The 15254-nt window shown below is 33.0% G+C and overlaps 1 protein-coding gene across 1 annotated transcript in view; it reads right to left on the bottom strand.

Annotated features, from left to right (window-relative positions):
- Positions 1-15254, bottom strand: part of Edem3 (ER degradation enhancing alpha-mannosidase like protein 3) — a 79850-nt gene that overhangs the window by 54386 nt on the left and 10210 nt on the right. Inside the window, exons 3-4 of the mRNA XM_048810216.1 lie at positions 4460-4560; positions 3931-3970 (exon numbers count right to left, since the gene is read on the bottom strand). Coding sequence (XP_048666173.1) covers positions 3931-3970; positions 4460-4560 — 141 coding nt within the window. The remainder of the gene's footprint in view (positions 1-3930; positions 3971-4459; positions 4561-15254) is intronic.

Raw genomic sequence — 15254 nt, 5'->3', positions numbered from 1 at the left:
ATACACACATGAAAAACCTATGACCTCATGAGGTGAACTTTACTGGGATTGGTTTCCAAGTCAAAACCAAACAAACCACCCATCCTATATACCAAACACCATCTTAAACAACAGTTTACTCTCAGAAGAAAGTGCTTTCTTCTGACTGATCCTAAGCGGACACCTGCCATCTTTATCCCATGGTCGTCCTGTTCATTAAGGAAGCTGTGTAATAATACAGCTCATAGGCTCTCAGCACCAAGAAAAAAGCAGGCCCTGATCAGTATTCTGGTTCTTTCACTTACTACCTGCGATCCAAGTCAAGTTCCTTTAACCTCTGAGCCTGTTCCTTCACCTAGAAAAAGAAGAACTGCCTACTGCTACGGTTGCTTTCTTAAATGAGATAATGTGTATCAACTGCTTTTAGCAGAGTATCTGAATACTAAGTCTTAACATCAAGTGTCTAACCTCATTACTATTATCACCACGTAGGTCTAGAATTCTGATTAAACAACTCTGTGGATTCTTGCATGAGCTCTATCACATGGCTCACTGTTATTATACAGGCTGTTTTGATCTTTCAGTCTAAATTAAGGCTGCACGACTAGATGTTATTTAGAGACTAGACGCATTAGAAGTGTTCTTCCTTCACTTGACTGTTCAATATTTTTGTTTTAGAGTTGTTTTTTTTTTTTTTAACTTGACCTGATACTTTCACAAAAAATTCTAATTCAGGTTTAAGACATTCCATAAGATTATGTGCCTAATTTCAAGTAAAAGTAAGTCAGAGGCAAGTTCTAAGTACTAAGTTCTAAGTCTTTTCAATCTCAAAACCCATGTAAACTCTGCAGCAATAAAAGTAGATGCAAATGGTCCTGGTCCCCTCACTTGTGAAATGAAACACAACAGTTCTACCCTCCCCACCCTCCAAACACATACATTTTAGTATCCAGTTTTTAATCTCATCTCACCTTCTCCCTAATCTATCTCCTGAGGTTTTTTTTTCTGTCACTCTTCTTACAAATTTCCTTCCACATGTGTTCTCTAACTGAATAACTTTTCCCCCTTCTCTCCAATATCAAACTAACCAACAATAGTACCAATATCATGTGTTTCAAATGAGAATAAAAGGGGACAGAGAGTTATCTCTGTATATAATTAGCTACAAAATTTGTTTTAAAACAGCTCCAATCGTTTCTTAATCTTCTAGCTGATAACAAAAGAACAATCCAGATCTCATCCTTTCCCCCATGATCTTTAATCTGTTTCAATTTTTTTCTACAGATTTCATGGTAATGTTGAATTTAAAGGTACCCTTAACATTTCACTGCTTGACTCTATGACAATCAATAGAAACTAGATACCTGGTATTTTGAATAGTTTAAATTTGAAGATCAAATTATGGCAATAGAAATTCTACTTAACATATTATGGTATGACAAAAATAAAAATGGTAGAGCTGTATACACTGTTACAATGATATATCCTATTAATATTTTCAAATTGTTAAATCACCAAATGAAAAATTAATCACAGAATAAATGCAAAGTCAATCAGAAATATTACTACTTGTATTGACAAATGTATAATATAGCATTCCTTCTAAATATAGCAAAACATTTCAAAGTACTTTAATTTCCTCTAATTTTTTGTTTAAATTCAGAAGAAAATATTTAATAAAAATTAATAAAAATTCAAAATAAATTTATATATTTCAAAGCTTTAATACTATGTAATAAGTTAAAGTTTAATACTATGTAATAAGTTATTCCCTCTTGAAAAGACTGAAATTTAAAGATTTCATGTAGTAAGTTTTTAAGTGTTTATCAGACTTTACTGATTTTTGTGCTTGACTCCTCTTAGACAGCTTCAACAACCAAGCATTACTTATCTAACTATAAACCAAAGATCAGCGAGAAGTAATATAGCTACTAGGGACCAGCACCCATTCTAGACCCTTTTGTAGTAAAAACAGGGGTCCACAGAAATTAAATAATTTGGCCAAGTATCATGTATCACTTCTTGTTACTCCCTGCTACTCAGAGCGAGGACACAACTTACAGCACAATCTTGTTACACCACACACTTTGGTGTGGCCTACTGGATCAGAGTTCACATGTTAGCAAGATTCCTAAGCAACCTACAGTACATTCAAGCTTAAAAATTACTGCATACATCAGAATCATCTGGAAACTTGTTTATGTGCTGGGCCTCTCTCCCAGTTTCTGATTCAGTATGTCTGCAATACAGCCAGAGAATTTGTATTTCTAACTAGATCTCAGGTAATGCTGATGCTACTGGCCCAGGGATCTTATTTTGAGAACCAATGCCAAAATGTGTAACCTTTGTTAATCCTGAAGGATATAACCTTCATAATAATTAATGGCTTCCCCATTAGAGAGGCCAACAGATTTCTAAATGTAGGAAAAGTTATGCATCCTGAAACTACTTTTTCTCCTTCATTTCTGATATTTTAGAAAACTCATATGTTGAGTCAGTGTTCATGAAAATCAACTAATAACTTAGAGAAATGATGAAAAACTTGCTACATAGAGAAATAAAGCTGAGACAAATAATGAGAAACAAATTTAAGCACTCCTATGGTCTTTCCCAATGCAAAGCTTTTGCTCTTCACCTACTCCCCAAAGTAGACCTGATATGTAACAGGTACAAATAAAAATTACCTATACCTGTACAGGTACAGTTAGCAATAAGCTATTTTATGCTGAACACCCAGGACAACTAAACCAAAAATTAGGCATCAAGTAGGAGAAATGAAAAAAATGCACATTCTATTTTTCATAGATATTATAATGGGGCTTACACATTCCATTAGTCTCTTAAACAAATGAAGTTCAAAACTCTGACCCAGTTAAGAAGATCTAAACAACCACATTTTTCTCAACCATTGACACATTTTAAAACTGAAGAGACTCAACTACTATGTAGAACTATAAAGCTCTAATAGAAAATTTTTTAAAAGAGGAAAAAATAAACAGTAATACCCAGCGTCACCCAGAATAATTAAATCAGAATAACTTAAGCAGGGATTCCCCCACCCCCACAGGTGATCTTTGTAGGTTGCTATTAGAACTGAGAATCTTTGTTCTAAAAATAAAATATGCCTTGGTAAAAAAAAGAATATTGAAACTATCCAGAAGCAAAGTTTGGTTCTGAAAAATTTCTGCTACCTTGAAGATATTTTTGTCTTGTTTTGTTTTTTGAATACTAATAAGCACTTGGGACATCAACATCAGGCCTAAAGAAAATCCTTAAAAGAGATTACTTTTATACTATAAGATCTAAAAGAAAGACACTACTTGAAATCATAACACCTGGAACTCAATCTTTCCCCTTTGTGATTTCAAATAGTTCTACATCATATGAGCTTGAAGAGAGCCAAGAAGTTATTACTGCTAAAAATTACTGTTCAGAAAATAAACTTGTTTATGAACATAATGTAAAAATATTCTAGTTAACAATTTCAGTGTTATTGTGGCATATCATTATGAAACAAGAATATCAATGACATTTGCCAAAAGTATTTTCTTCTAATAGCTTCAACCCAACTTAAAAAGGCTAGGAGGGGGCTGGGGTTGTGGCTCAGTGACAGCGATTTGCCCAGCATATGTGAGGCATCGGGTTCAATTCTCAACACCGCATATAAATAAATAAATAAAACAAAGTTTCATCAACATAAAAAAAAAAAAGGCTAGGAGAACCTCCCTAAGGTGTCATCACATAAAGTGACAGCCCTATAAATTATTTGGGTATTTCTATTATTCTGCATAAATTTACTTGACATTCACTTGACACCATTAACTCTACAGTGATTTATTTAGAAGCAAACATCTGCACATCTTAAATTCTGAAGGCTTTTATTTTATACTGTATTGATTATATTTATAATACTTGAATGTGTATATTATATCCAAAAAGAATCAAACGTACCACAAGAGTGTCCAAAGAATCAATCAGTGTCAGGGAAAATCTGAGAAACAAGTATAATGAGACACAAAACATTAGCATTGTAAGTATTTTATTCACAAAGTATAAACAGACATACCCACATCCTATTACTGGTAGCTTCTATTAACTAGTACTTCCATATATCTATGTTGCAATACAACATAAAAAGCACTGAATGAATCTGAAAAGTCTTAACATTCTACACATCTTTGAAGATATACACAGACATTTATTAGTGATTTTAAAAACAAATGAAAATATAAAAGTAACAACACTTTATAATGTTAATATGCATATAGCTTTAACAAACTAATTTTTCTCCAATCTAAGAGGTAAATTGATCAATTTTTTTTTTAACAAAGACAATAGAAAGGAACAAAAGTATTTAATGTAATACTTAAAAGTGATTTTCAAAATTTAGCAAATTCCTGGAAGTTAGATTGCAAACTGCCTCTAAGGAGCCTATGACATGGGACTGCGAATGCTAGGCCAGGCCTTGCACTCTACTCACTTTCCCAAGGCATCATCCACATCGCCCCGACTTGGCTCCTGGCCTCTCACTCGACCTCTACAGGTTAAAGGCATGAGTTCATCAGCTGGGTAAGCATGTTCCTGCAAAAGAAAACTTACTAAGTCACTAAGGAAGATAAGAGAAAGTACAAAATCATTTAGCAAATGTGACCTTTTCATGGTTAAAAAAAAAAAGTAAGATGAGATTTAGTCAAGAGTTGTACAATCTTTAGAGTCTGGAAAATTATTATTAGTAATTTTATAATTACTAATGTAACACCTGCTTGAAAAAAAGTCAAACAATACAAAGAACATTCCTTTAAAAAGCTGATAACCAGGGCTGGGGGTGTAGCTCATTGGTAGAGCATTTGCTTAGCATGTGTGAGGTCCTAGGTTCAAACCCCAGTGTCCCAAACAAAACAAACCTAAACAAAAAACCTATCCAAATAAAAACTCCCCACACAATCTGATTTCCCTCCACTAATCTCATTCCCCAGAGGCTACTACTGTTAAGACTGGCATTTAGGGTTAGGGTTGTGGCTTAGAGGTGCCTAGCACGCTTGCCTAGCATGCTTGAGGGACTTGGGTTCAATTCTCAATACCACATAAAAATGAAGATATTGTGTCCACCTACAACTAAAAAATAAATGTTAAAAGACTAGCATTTATCTTCCAGATTTATCCATACACATTCAAATGTATGTACATATATAATTAATTATTTATATACAGGTGCTATGCCACATGCATATATTACTCTAAAATTTGTTCAATTGAATCACAGTGAGGTTCCCCCCCATGCTAGAATACTATGGATATACTTCATTCTAATAACTGCAAAGTAATAATTTAATATTAGCTAATATTCACTGAGCACTTACATTCTAAGCACTATTCTATACATTTTAATAATTTAATTATCATAACAACCCTCTGCAATAGACTCAACTCCATTTCACAGCTGAGAAAATTGGGGCCTAGAGAAATTAAAGAAGCCTAGGCCATGCAGGTAGTAAATGAAGGATCCAGAATTCAAAGCAAGGTAATCTGAATCCAGAACCTATGTATGGTTCCTGCTTCTCAGAGTATTCCACAGTACAGACATGCCAATTTATTTATATCTTCATTGATGAATATGTAGGTTGATTTCACATTTTCAGTATATAAACAATGCTGCAATGTGCACAAGGCCTTGGGTTCAATCTCTAGCACCATCAAAAACAAATAACAAAAAAACCAATGCTGTAATGTGCATCTGCCTCTTATACATATGCTAGAATTTCTGTGAATTACTTGAAAACAACCCGCTGAGTCAAGGGCATATTAATTTTTTAGTATTCCCTTTCTTGTTCTAATAGTCATAATTAATTTTTTATATTATCAAACCAATGGCATCAATTTACAATTTATTATATTCTAACATAGGAGATAATCAATGCTTTATATTTTGCCAATCTGGATTAAAAAACTGTAATCTCAAATTTCAGTTTTAATAAGGATAAGCATCTTTTTGTTTTTATTAGTCATTGCTACTACCTTTTTGAAATGTTTGTTTATACCTTTTTTTTTCCATTTTTCTGGTTTATGGGGGGTGCAAAAGAGAGTTATTATGTTTGTTATATATAGTAAATATTTTTCTCCTGTCTTTTGTCTTTTAATTTTTTTTTATGGTGTTTTCACATCAAGCTTTAAATATACAGTCTCTTCCTTTTCAGGCATACTTTTAAGACTACCCTAGGCCTCTGAAAATAGTACTCTTACAATTGTATATTTTTTTCCTTACATTTAAATATCTACCTAGAATCTACTTTGTGTTTATAATGTGAAATAGGGAATTTAACAGCATTCGCACCCCCAACAGCCAATTTTATAAATGCACTTAAAAAAAAATTCATTCCCACAATGATTTTTCTGCTGCAATAAATTATTAAAATGTACAGAAATTCACTGCCCACAAACACACATTTTTGTAGTCTCTATTCTGTTCTGTGGACATATTTGCCTATCCCAAAACCATTATCTTAATTATTCTATCTTTGCACCATACTTTCTCACATTGATTCTAGATAATTTTAAAATTTCCTTCATATGCTAAAGTTTTAATTAGAAGAACCTAATCTGGGAGAACTGATGTCTTTACTGATTCTTCCTATCTAGGAATATATTACCATATTTATTCACAATTTTATGAATTCAGTTCTCACATATTTTTTATTAAGAGCATATTTGGTTCTGACTTTTTTTTTTTTTTTTTTTTTTTGGTACCAGGGATTGAACTCAGGGGCACTCAACAACTGAGCCATATCCCCAGCCCAATTTTGTATTTTATTAGGAGACAGGGTCTCACTGAGTTGCTTAATGCCTTGCTTTTGCTGAGGATGGATTTGAACTCTTGATCCTCCCTGTCTCAGCCTCCCGAGCTGCTGGGATTACAGGCATGAGCCACCGTGCCTAGCTTCTCACATATTTTTATTAGAGCACTATAATATATATATATAATATATAGTGCGTACATATATTTCTAATATTCATTAACAGGTACTTTATAGTTTGGATTATTGAGATTTTTTTTTAGAGAGAGAGAGAGAAAATATGAATAAATTTTAATATTTATTTTTTAGTTTTCGGCAGACACAACATCTTTGTTTGTATGTGGTGCTGAGGATCGAACCTGGGCCGCACGCATGCCAGGCGTGCGCACTACCGCTTGAGCCACATCCCCAGCCCTGAGATTTTTTTTTAAAAGAATGACATGACAGTTCATTTTCAGTTTAGATGCTGATAAAGTACGTGCAAAAATCTTTTTTCCTACCTACTATAAACACAAGCTGAGCTTGAAAATAAAGAAATTTTTAAGTACCAAAAGTAAATAGTGGATTATAGAAGATAAAGCTGCATGACTACAACATAAGCACTAGGAATAAAGAGGCTTTAGTGGGAATCACAGTAATGCCCAAAGGGCACCAGAGTTGATGCTGCTGGCCCTGCACATGTGGCTATAGCCAGGACCAGGCTCTCTAAGTTGGCTAGCTGCTTCTATGAAACTGGACTGAAATATTTCCTACCTTCTAGTCACAGAATTAATAGAAAAGGAAAGAAACAAGAACACCTGCTGAACTTTATATTTTCTTCACCAAGGGAGAGTCATAAAAGATTTTCCCTAAGATTAATACAATATCAGAAGCATTTAGAGGTTAGAAACATTGTGTTAACTTCATGTTTCAATTTTAGAAAACATTTATTAACTTCCTGCCAAGAAAATAATTGGATTACCATACTCTTACTTTTTCCCACTTAATATAGCACTTTTGTCAGCTATGTTATCATAGGCAGTCTTCTCTTGTGGTCTCACTTTGCATAATTTTCCACCACTACAACTTAAACATCCAAGAACATGGTTGTAACTGCATAAAATACAAATTTTGATGCTAGTTCTTTAGCCCACAAATCACTACATAAATAACAGATGTTTATCCTAATTGGCAATCAACTGTATTACTTCCTTCAATGTCAGTCAGTAACTGATCACTCTGTATATTCATATCCAAGTCCTTAAGTTCACACACAGACAGCAAGGATGTGGTGTGCTGACTTCTTGTCATTCAGTGATAATCATCCCATGTGACAGTTTACAAACTGGATAATAAAAGAGAATTAGTCAACAAAGATGAAAGCTCAGGAAAGAAAAAGAAAAATGGAATGTTGGAAGTGAAATTCAAATTGAACATAAATGGGTTTAGAGAAAAAATGGCTGACCCTGGAAATGTTAACACTGCACCATTCAAGAAACATATGCAGCCAGAGAAACTTAGTGAAAGCCAAGTTATCAACATAACTTAAGAAAGTGGTTGGGAAAGGATGAAGACATCACAGAGAAGTGAGGCCTGCAAAAGCCTTCTTATTGAAGGAAGTCCAGGAACATTTCTTGACACTAAAAGAGCAAAGGATAAAATGTCAGAAGTGGATCCAAACTTAAAAGCAGTGTGAAAATTCATCAAGTATAGAAAAGATGCTTGCTCCTATCCTAAGTGATACAGTGAGAAGCCACAGGCAAGGAAGTGCTGTTCAAACTGCTTTTAATGAGTGTTTTACAAAGAAAAACAACTTATTTTTCAATATTTTTAAATATTTTTAATTGTGGTATACCAAATATCATTTTGCTATTTTTTCCATTTCTCTCTAAATTTATAAGCATCAGAAACAGACTTTTTAATGTTTTGACAAAGATTTTTCGAGGCTTATAACATTTGAATTCTAGTGTGGAACCTCAATTCCCAATATTGCTAGTGTTAGAGCCCTTCTACATGAGGGGAGTCAATTACACCATTTTTCTATTGACTCTCCATTCTTGAGGTTGTAGTTTTGACTTCTCCTAGTTGCCCAGTGTCCTCAGGTAGTTTATTCATATTAGCTTATTTTAAATATTGTTCTAGTTTTCCTGGGACAACAATCTGAACGGATGCTTGAGGCAGCTTTCCTTCAGAAATTGGAAGATACATCTCCACACCCTTCATATATTCACTGAGTACTGCTGTGGCAAAGTTTCCAAGAGCAGTCCAATCTTTTTGTACACTGTACGTAACTTGTTTTTATTATGCGAATGCCCATGAGTTTTCATTCTTAAATTTCAGCAAGAATGGTTCCAATTACATGTCCAACTTTCTCCTACTGCCTCTCACTCAACTGAATTATCTAGATTCTAAACTCATAGTACATTAAGCAAAAGAAAAATAGAGACGAGGAACATTACACATACAGTCAATAGAAAGGCAAAGACAAAAACCAAAATTAACCAACCAAACAAAACACTCAAAACTTTTAAAACTGGCTGAAGAATACGAAAAAGAAAAAGCATCGAAGCCTAAAACCTCTTCAAGTATTCATAAAAATTGAGTGCTCTATGATTCATTCCCTGAGGAAAGGATTTCAGGCAACAGATGTTTTGATATAATTAGAATCCATATACAGCTACCAAATTCTGAATTCAATACAGTACTCAGTAATTTTTTTAGCATAAATCCCTAATTACTTTTACATGTGTTTTTTCACATGTCAAATTCCTAATTACTTTTTCAGGTGTCAATTCCAATAGAACTGATTTCCCAGAATGGACATATTTCACTGCTTTATAGTTTAATATTTAACATAAAAGTAACAGAAGTCAGGAAAACCAAAATTTTAAAAGTTGCTGATGTATTTCAAAAGTCATTCTGTAAAAAGCTCATTGAAATGTTAATTTGGTTGTTAAAATTTCCTTTCTATTTTAAACCCCTGCTTAGAAAACTTCACACTATTTTTAAGGTTTTATAAAACAGACACAAACACCTCTGTCTGAAATAAAATACAAACTCCAAATAAAATATGAAAATCCAAACCCTGAACTTACCTAATAATAAAAATGTAACTAGCAAGCAAAGCATAACAATCACATAAAGGAGTTTTGAGCCACGTATGAAAATATTTTATGTCCTTTTGTTTCAAGATTAAGGATAAAAGTAAAACCACACCCTTTTCTTTGAGTTAACCACAAAGCAAACTAGAGAGGGCTCCAGAAAGTAATGCATACGTGGCAAATAAACAGAGACTTCAAACATCCTGGCTGTCCCAAGTACAGTAGTATCTCCTCTTCACAGTGTGCTTCCAGGCATGACTGAGAGCCACGAAAACATTTAATAACCACCACTCAGAAATAAAATACGAGTGATAAAAAAAGTCCTATACAAATTAAGTAGAACATGTGCCTAGTTAAAGCAAAAGGGTAAAAGTAAATTATAAAGAAACAGTAGATTCTCCACATCAGACTTAAATTTAATAGGGCCTTGAGGTGACAAACTGATCTAAAACAATCAAAGCAACATCAAAAACTTAATTTAAGTAAAATAAATTCTAAAATTAGGTAAGAGAAAAGGTTTTATTCTACTAAAACCAATAATTTAAAAAATCATTAATTATAAAAATTGTTGGAAATACCAGTTATGCTTATTTTCAATAGTTACATACACTTTTTAATGTTTTATTCCAGATCCTCATTGTTAGGCAGCTAAGATACTCCTTCTTAAAATAAAAACACAACAAAAATAAATAAAAACTAACAAACATACTAGCTACTGCACCTAGCTACTGCACCTGCACAATCTACCAATTGTCTTTTCAATTCCACTCCTTTTCTATTTATCACTTATATTCATTTATCAATTTTTTCAGGTGTTTAGAAATTCACTTATCTAAATTATTTGACTAACTTCCTACACTGAATATTTGTTGTCCTTTAAGGTATCCTATTTCATGAAATGTTTCTCTACTGAGAAGAAAAAAAACTGGAGTTGTCTCATATGATTTTAAATTAATCACTAAAGATGTAATTATATTTCAAGTTTGTATTCAAATTTAGATGAAAACAAAAGTCTCCAAATTCTTTAATATATCTTAAAGTCAATTTGGTTTTGGTCAATAAAATAAATCAAACTGATATAATATTGTTATATGAAAAAAATAATAAATAATGAAATAAAGTCTTGCTACTAGCAGATTTTTTTAATAAAAAGATTATAACAAGGGCTGGAGCTGTAGCTCAGTGGTAGAACACATGCCTCACACGTATGAGGCACTGGGTTTATCCTCAGCACTACATAAAAATAAATAAAATAAAGATATTATGTCCATCTACAACTAGAACCCGTGCAAAGAGGGTTTTTTAAAAAAATTATAACAATAGATGCAGAAAAAGCATCTGGCAAAATTTATGATCAAATTTCTCATTCCAGGAATAGAGGGGAATTTAAGTTGATAAAGCGCATCAACAACAACAAAAAAAAAACCAACCCAACATCTAAACCTGTACTCAATAGTGAAAGACTTTTACCCTAAAATTATGAATTAGGCAAGGATCTCACCATTTCTCTTCAATATGCTACTGGAGGTCCAAGCCACTGCCGTAGCAGATGGCATGACTGACCATATGGAAGATCCTAAGGAATTTACCAAAGGGCTACTAGAAACAACAAGCTCAGTCTGTCAGAAGACAAAAGTTACTGTATTTCTGTGTAATATTAATGGGAATATGGGAATTGAAATTAGAAAACTATCATTTACAATAGCATCAAAATACAAAATATTTTGGATAAATTTAGCAAAAGCTACACAAAGACCTGCACATTTAAAACTACAAAATGTGGCCTGAACATTAAATAAGGCCTAAATAATGAGACAGAAACATTATATTAATGGATTAAAAGACAATGTTGTTAAGAAATCAATCTCTCTAAATTGATTCTCAGATTTAAACTGTACATGAAAGCTCAAAGGACTTTTTAAAATAGAAATTGACAATGCGATTCTAAAATTTACGTGAAAATGTAAAGGATCTAAAATAGCCCAAACCATATTGAAAATAAACAACAAAACTGACAGATCAACACTGCTTGAGTTTAGAACTCAAAATGAAGCTATAATAATCAAGACAATGAGATATTGGTATAAGGATATTTAGATCACTACAACAAGATACAGAGTCTACAAAGAGACCCACATGTGCATACAAATGGTCTATGGATTGTTTACCCCCTCCCCCCCCCCACACACACATATCAAGGTAATTTAGTGGGGAAAGAATATTAATTTTAACAAATGGTGATAGAATAATTGGATAGCCTCATAGGAAAAAAAATGTAAATCCACCTTTACCTCATACCATATACAAAAAAATTAACTCAAAATGGATATAAATCTAGATGAACAAGTTAAAATTATAAAACATCTATAAGAAGAAAAGAAAAACTTTGTGATCTTAGGCTAGACAAATTTTTTTAGGTAAGATATTAAAGGCATGAATTATAAAAGAGAAATTGATAAATTGGACTTGATAGATAATCTTTACAACTTAGTAATAACAGAACAAATGACCTGATTTTGAAATGGAAAAAAAGATGTGAACAGACGCTTTATCAAAAAAGATACAGAGGCTGGGATTGTAGCTCAGTGGTAGAGAGCTTGCTTAGTATGCTTAAGGCGCTGGGTTCAATCCTCAGCATCACATAAAAATAAATAAATAAAATAAAGGTATTGTGTCCATCTACAACTAGGAAAAATATTTTAGAAAAGATATATGAATAGCAAATAGGCACATGGGAAGATTTTCAACATATTATACATCAGGAAAAATCAAATTAAAGTCATACATTATACATCCACTAGAATGGTAAAATTAAAAAGACTAAAAATACCAAGTTTTTTAGAGGACATTTAGTAACTGAAACTCATACACTGCCAGTTGCAAACACAAAATATTGCAGCTACTTTAGAAAAGTTTGGAAGTTTCTTATAAAGTTAAACTTACATATGACCTAGTAGTTCTACTCCTAGGTGGAAAATATATGAAAACATATGTCCACACAAAAACTTGCACTCTCGAGTTCATAACAGTTTTATAATAATATCAGAAACAAGTTAAATACTCATCAACAAATAGTGTTCTATCAAAATCAACTGAACATTACTGAGCAACAAATACACTATGATGTCTCACCAATATCAGTAAATCTCAAAAGCATCATGCTAAATGAAGAAACCTGTATCAAAAGACTATATACTGTATGACAACGTGAAATCCTAGAAAATGGAAAACTACTGTGACAAAAAAAAATGAAGCAACATTTGGAAGGGTCAGAAGTGAGGGAAAGGAATTTACTGCAGAGGAGCACAAAGAAAATTTGGGGGGATGATAGAAATGTTTTATATCATGATTATGGCGGTAATTAAATAATTACATACAAATGTCAAACTAAGAATTGTGCACTTAAAATTGGAACTTTACTGCTCATAAATCATACCTAAATTGTATTAATTAAACAGATCTAGTTCTCCTGAATTAAAACTCTATTTGGGGTACAAGAGTATAATTAAAAAACATTATGAGTTAATATGACAGCATTCTTGTATAGGTTTGGTGAGGTTTTAGGATGCTCCAAAAGTAGAGGTCAAGGAACAATGACTAATACATGATAATCCCACAATGGTTTATACAAAGAGATAAATATAAATTTATATCCTCTAAAATACTTTGTTTACAGATTTTTTTTAATTTGCACTGTGGATTGAATCCAGGTACATTTAATCACTGAGCAATGTCACCAGCCCTTTTTATTTTTCATTTTGAGACAGGGTCTTGCTAAGTTGCTTAGGGCCTCACTAAATTGATGAAGCTGGTCTCAAACTTGCTATCTTCTTGCCTCAGCCTCCTGAGTTACTGAGATTATAGGTGTGTACCACCATGCCTGGCCAGATTATTCTTTTTAATGAACAAACTATTAAAAAGAAACATCAGGTACAGTCTCAGATGGAGAAGATGAAAAAAATTCCAGGTGAATGTACAACAATGTGAATGAACTTAATGCCACAGAACTGGCATTAAGTTAACTTATGAACTTAATGCCACAGAACTGGCATTAACTGTATAGTTAAAAACAGTTTCTCTGGTTCAACAATAAACATTAATCAACTATTTCTTTTACGAAATCAAACTTAAAAGTGGTTATAGCATTAGCTATGATTTTACTAGTTAATGGACACTGTGCTTACCAATTCATTCCAAGTCTACTTGTAATACTTAGTGCTCTACCAAGTGCAGTTATTGCTTAAGAGAGTTTCTATAGTAGTCAGGAAAAACACTGGGAAATAAATACCATGTTAGAGTTAAGATCCAAAAAGGTTCTACATTTGTGTGTTCCAAATACATGTCATTTTGTCATCTACATTAATCTGTGAACTGAACTTAGCATAAAGATTCAAAAATATGCTACTAGGAGCCCTAAAGTGACTATAGTCTGGGGTTAAGTAAGGTTACACAAAATTTGCCAAAATAAATGTTAAATTTCATGTTATTTTGGGAAAAGAGAAAGCCATCTGTGCAACTCACTGTGGATAAACTGAATTCTGATTAGGGTTAGAGATCTGTCAATCATTACAATATTAATGATTATGCCAATAATTGATGAGATCAGAAAATTCCTGAATGTAACTCCAGGGATAGCAGAGATATAATAATCTACCAAGAGCTGGCAGGACATTTTTATTAAGAAATAAACTGAAGAAAACCTTTTATTTCATGACCAGAAATAAAAAGTAAACTCAAAGGGCACATGCCCAGAACAGGAAAGAATATATGTGTTTTAAGGAACTTCTCTGTACAATCTGAAGAAAAAGCTCAGAATTAAAGCTTAAATGAATTTTAGAGGGCAATATCAATCTCAGGCAGAGGATACATAATAATAATAGTAGTAGTTATTATTAGCAGTTGTTAGTAGAATAGGTAGTAAATTCTTACATAGAGCTATTATCAGTAGCAGTTGTGAGGAATAGTAGTCAATTCTTGCATAGCACTTCCTATCACTGTAAGGCTTGCAAACCATTGTCTCTATTTCACAGAGATGAGGAAACAGGCTCTGGGAGATTAGGTAACTTTCCCATTGTAACCCAGCTGGTAGGTGGCAGAGCCATCTCAGGGTATCCTGTTCCAAGTCCAGAGCTTTTGCTCTTAATTACATTATGTTGCCTGTCTTTGGAAAACACCATTGTTTTCCTGGGAACTAAGAAGGCTAAAGGAACTGTTAACTACAGACTAGGCCACAGAATATAAAAAAACTATGAAATGAGGAAAAGCTATCAACATTTATTAAAAGCCCACCATGCACCAGATATTTTACACTTTAGCAGAGTAAGCAACTGACAATTACAAAGTAAGGAGATTTAAGAACCCCAAATTCACCATAAACATGAGTGTGTGTATGTGTGTGTGTGGG

The sequence above is a fragment of the Marmota marmota genome, unplaced genomic scaffold (genome assembly GCF_001458135.2).
Source record: "Marmota marmota marmota unplaced genomic scaffold, marMar, whole genome shotgun sequence".
Classification (NCBI taxonomy): Eukaryota; Metazoa; Chordata; class Mammalia; order Rodentia; family Sciuridae; genus Marmota; species Marmota marmota.
Note: the sequence above shows the minus strand (reverse complement) of the source record. Positions and strands in the feature narration are given on the sequence as shown.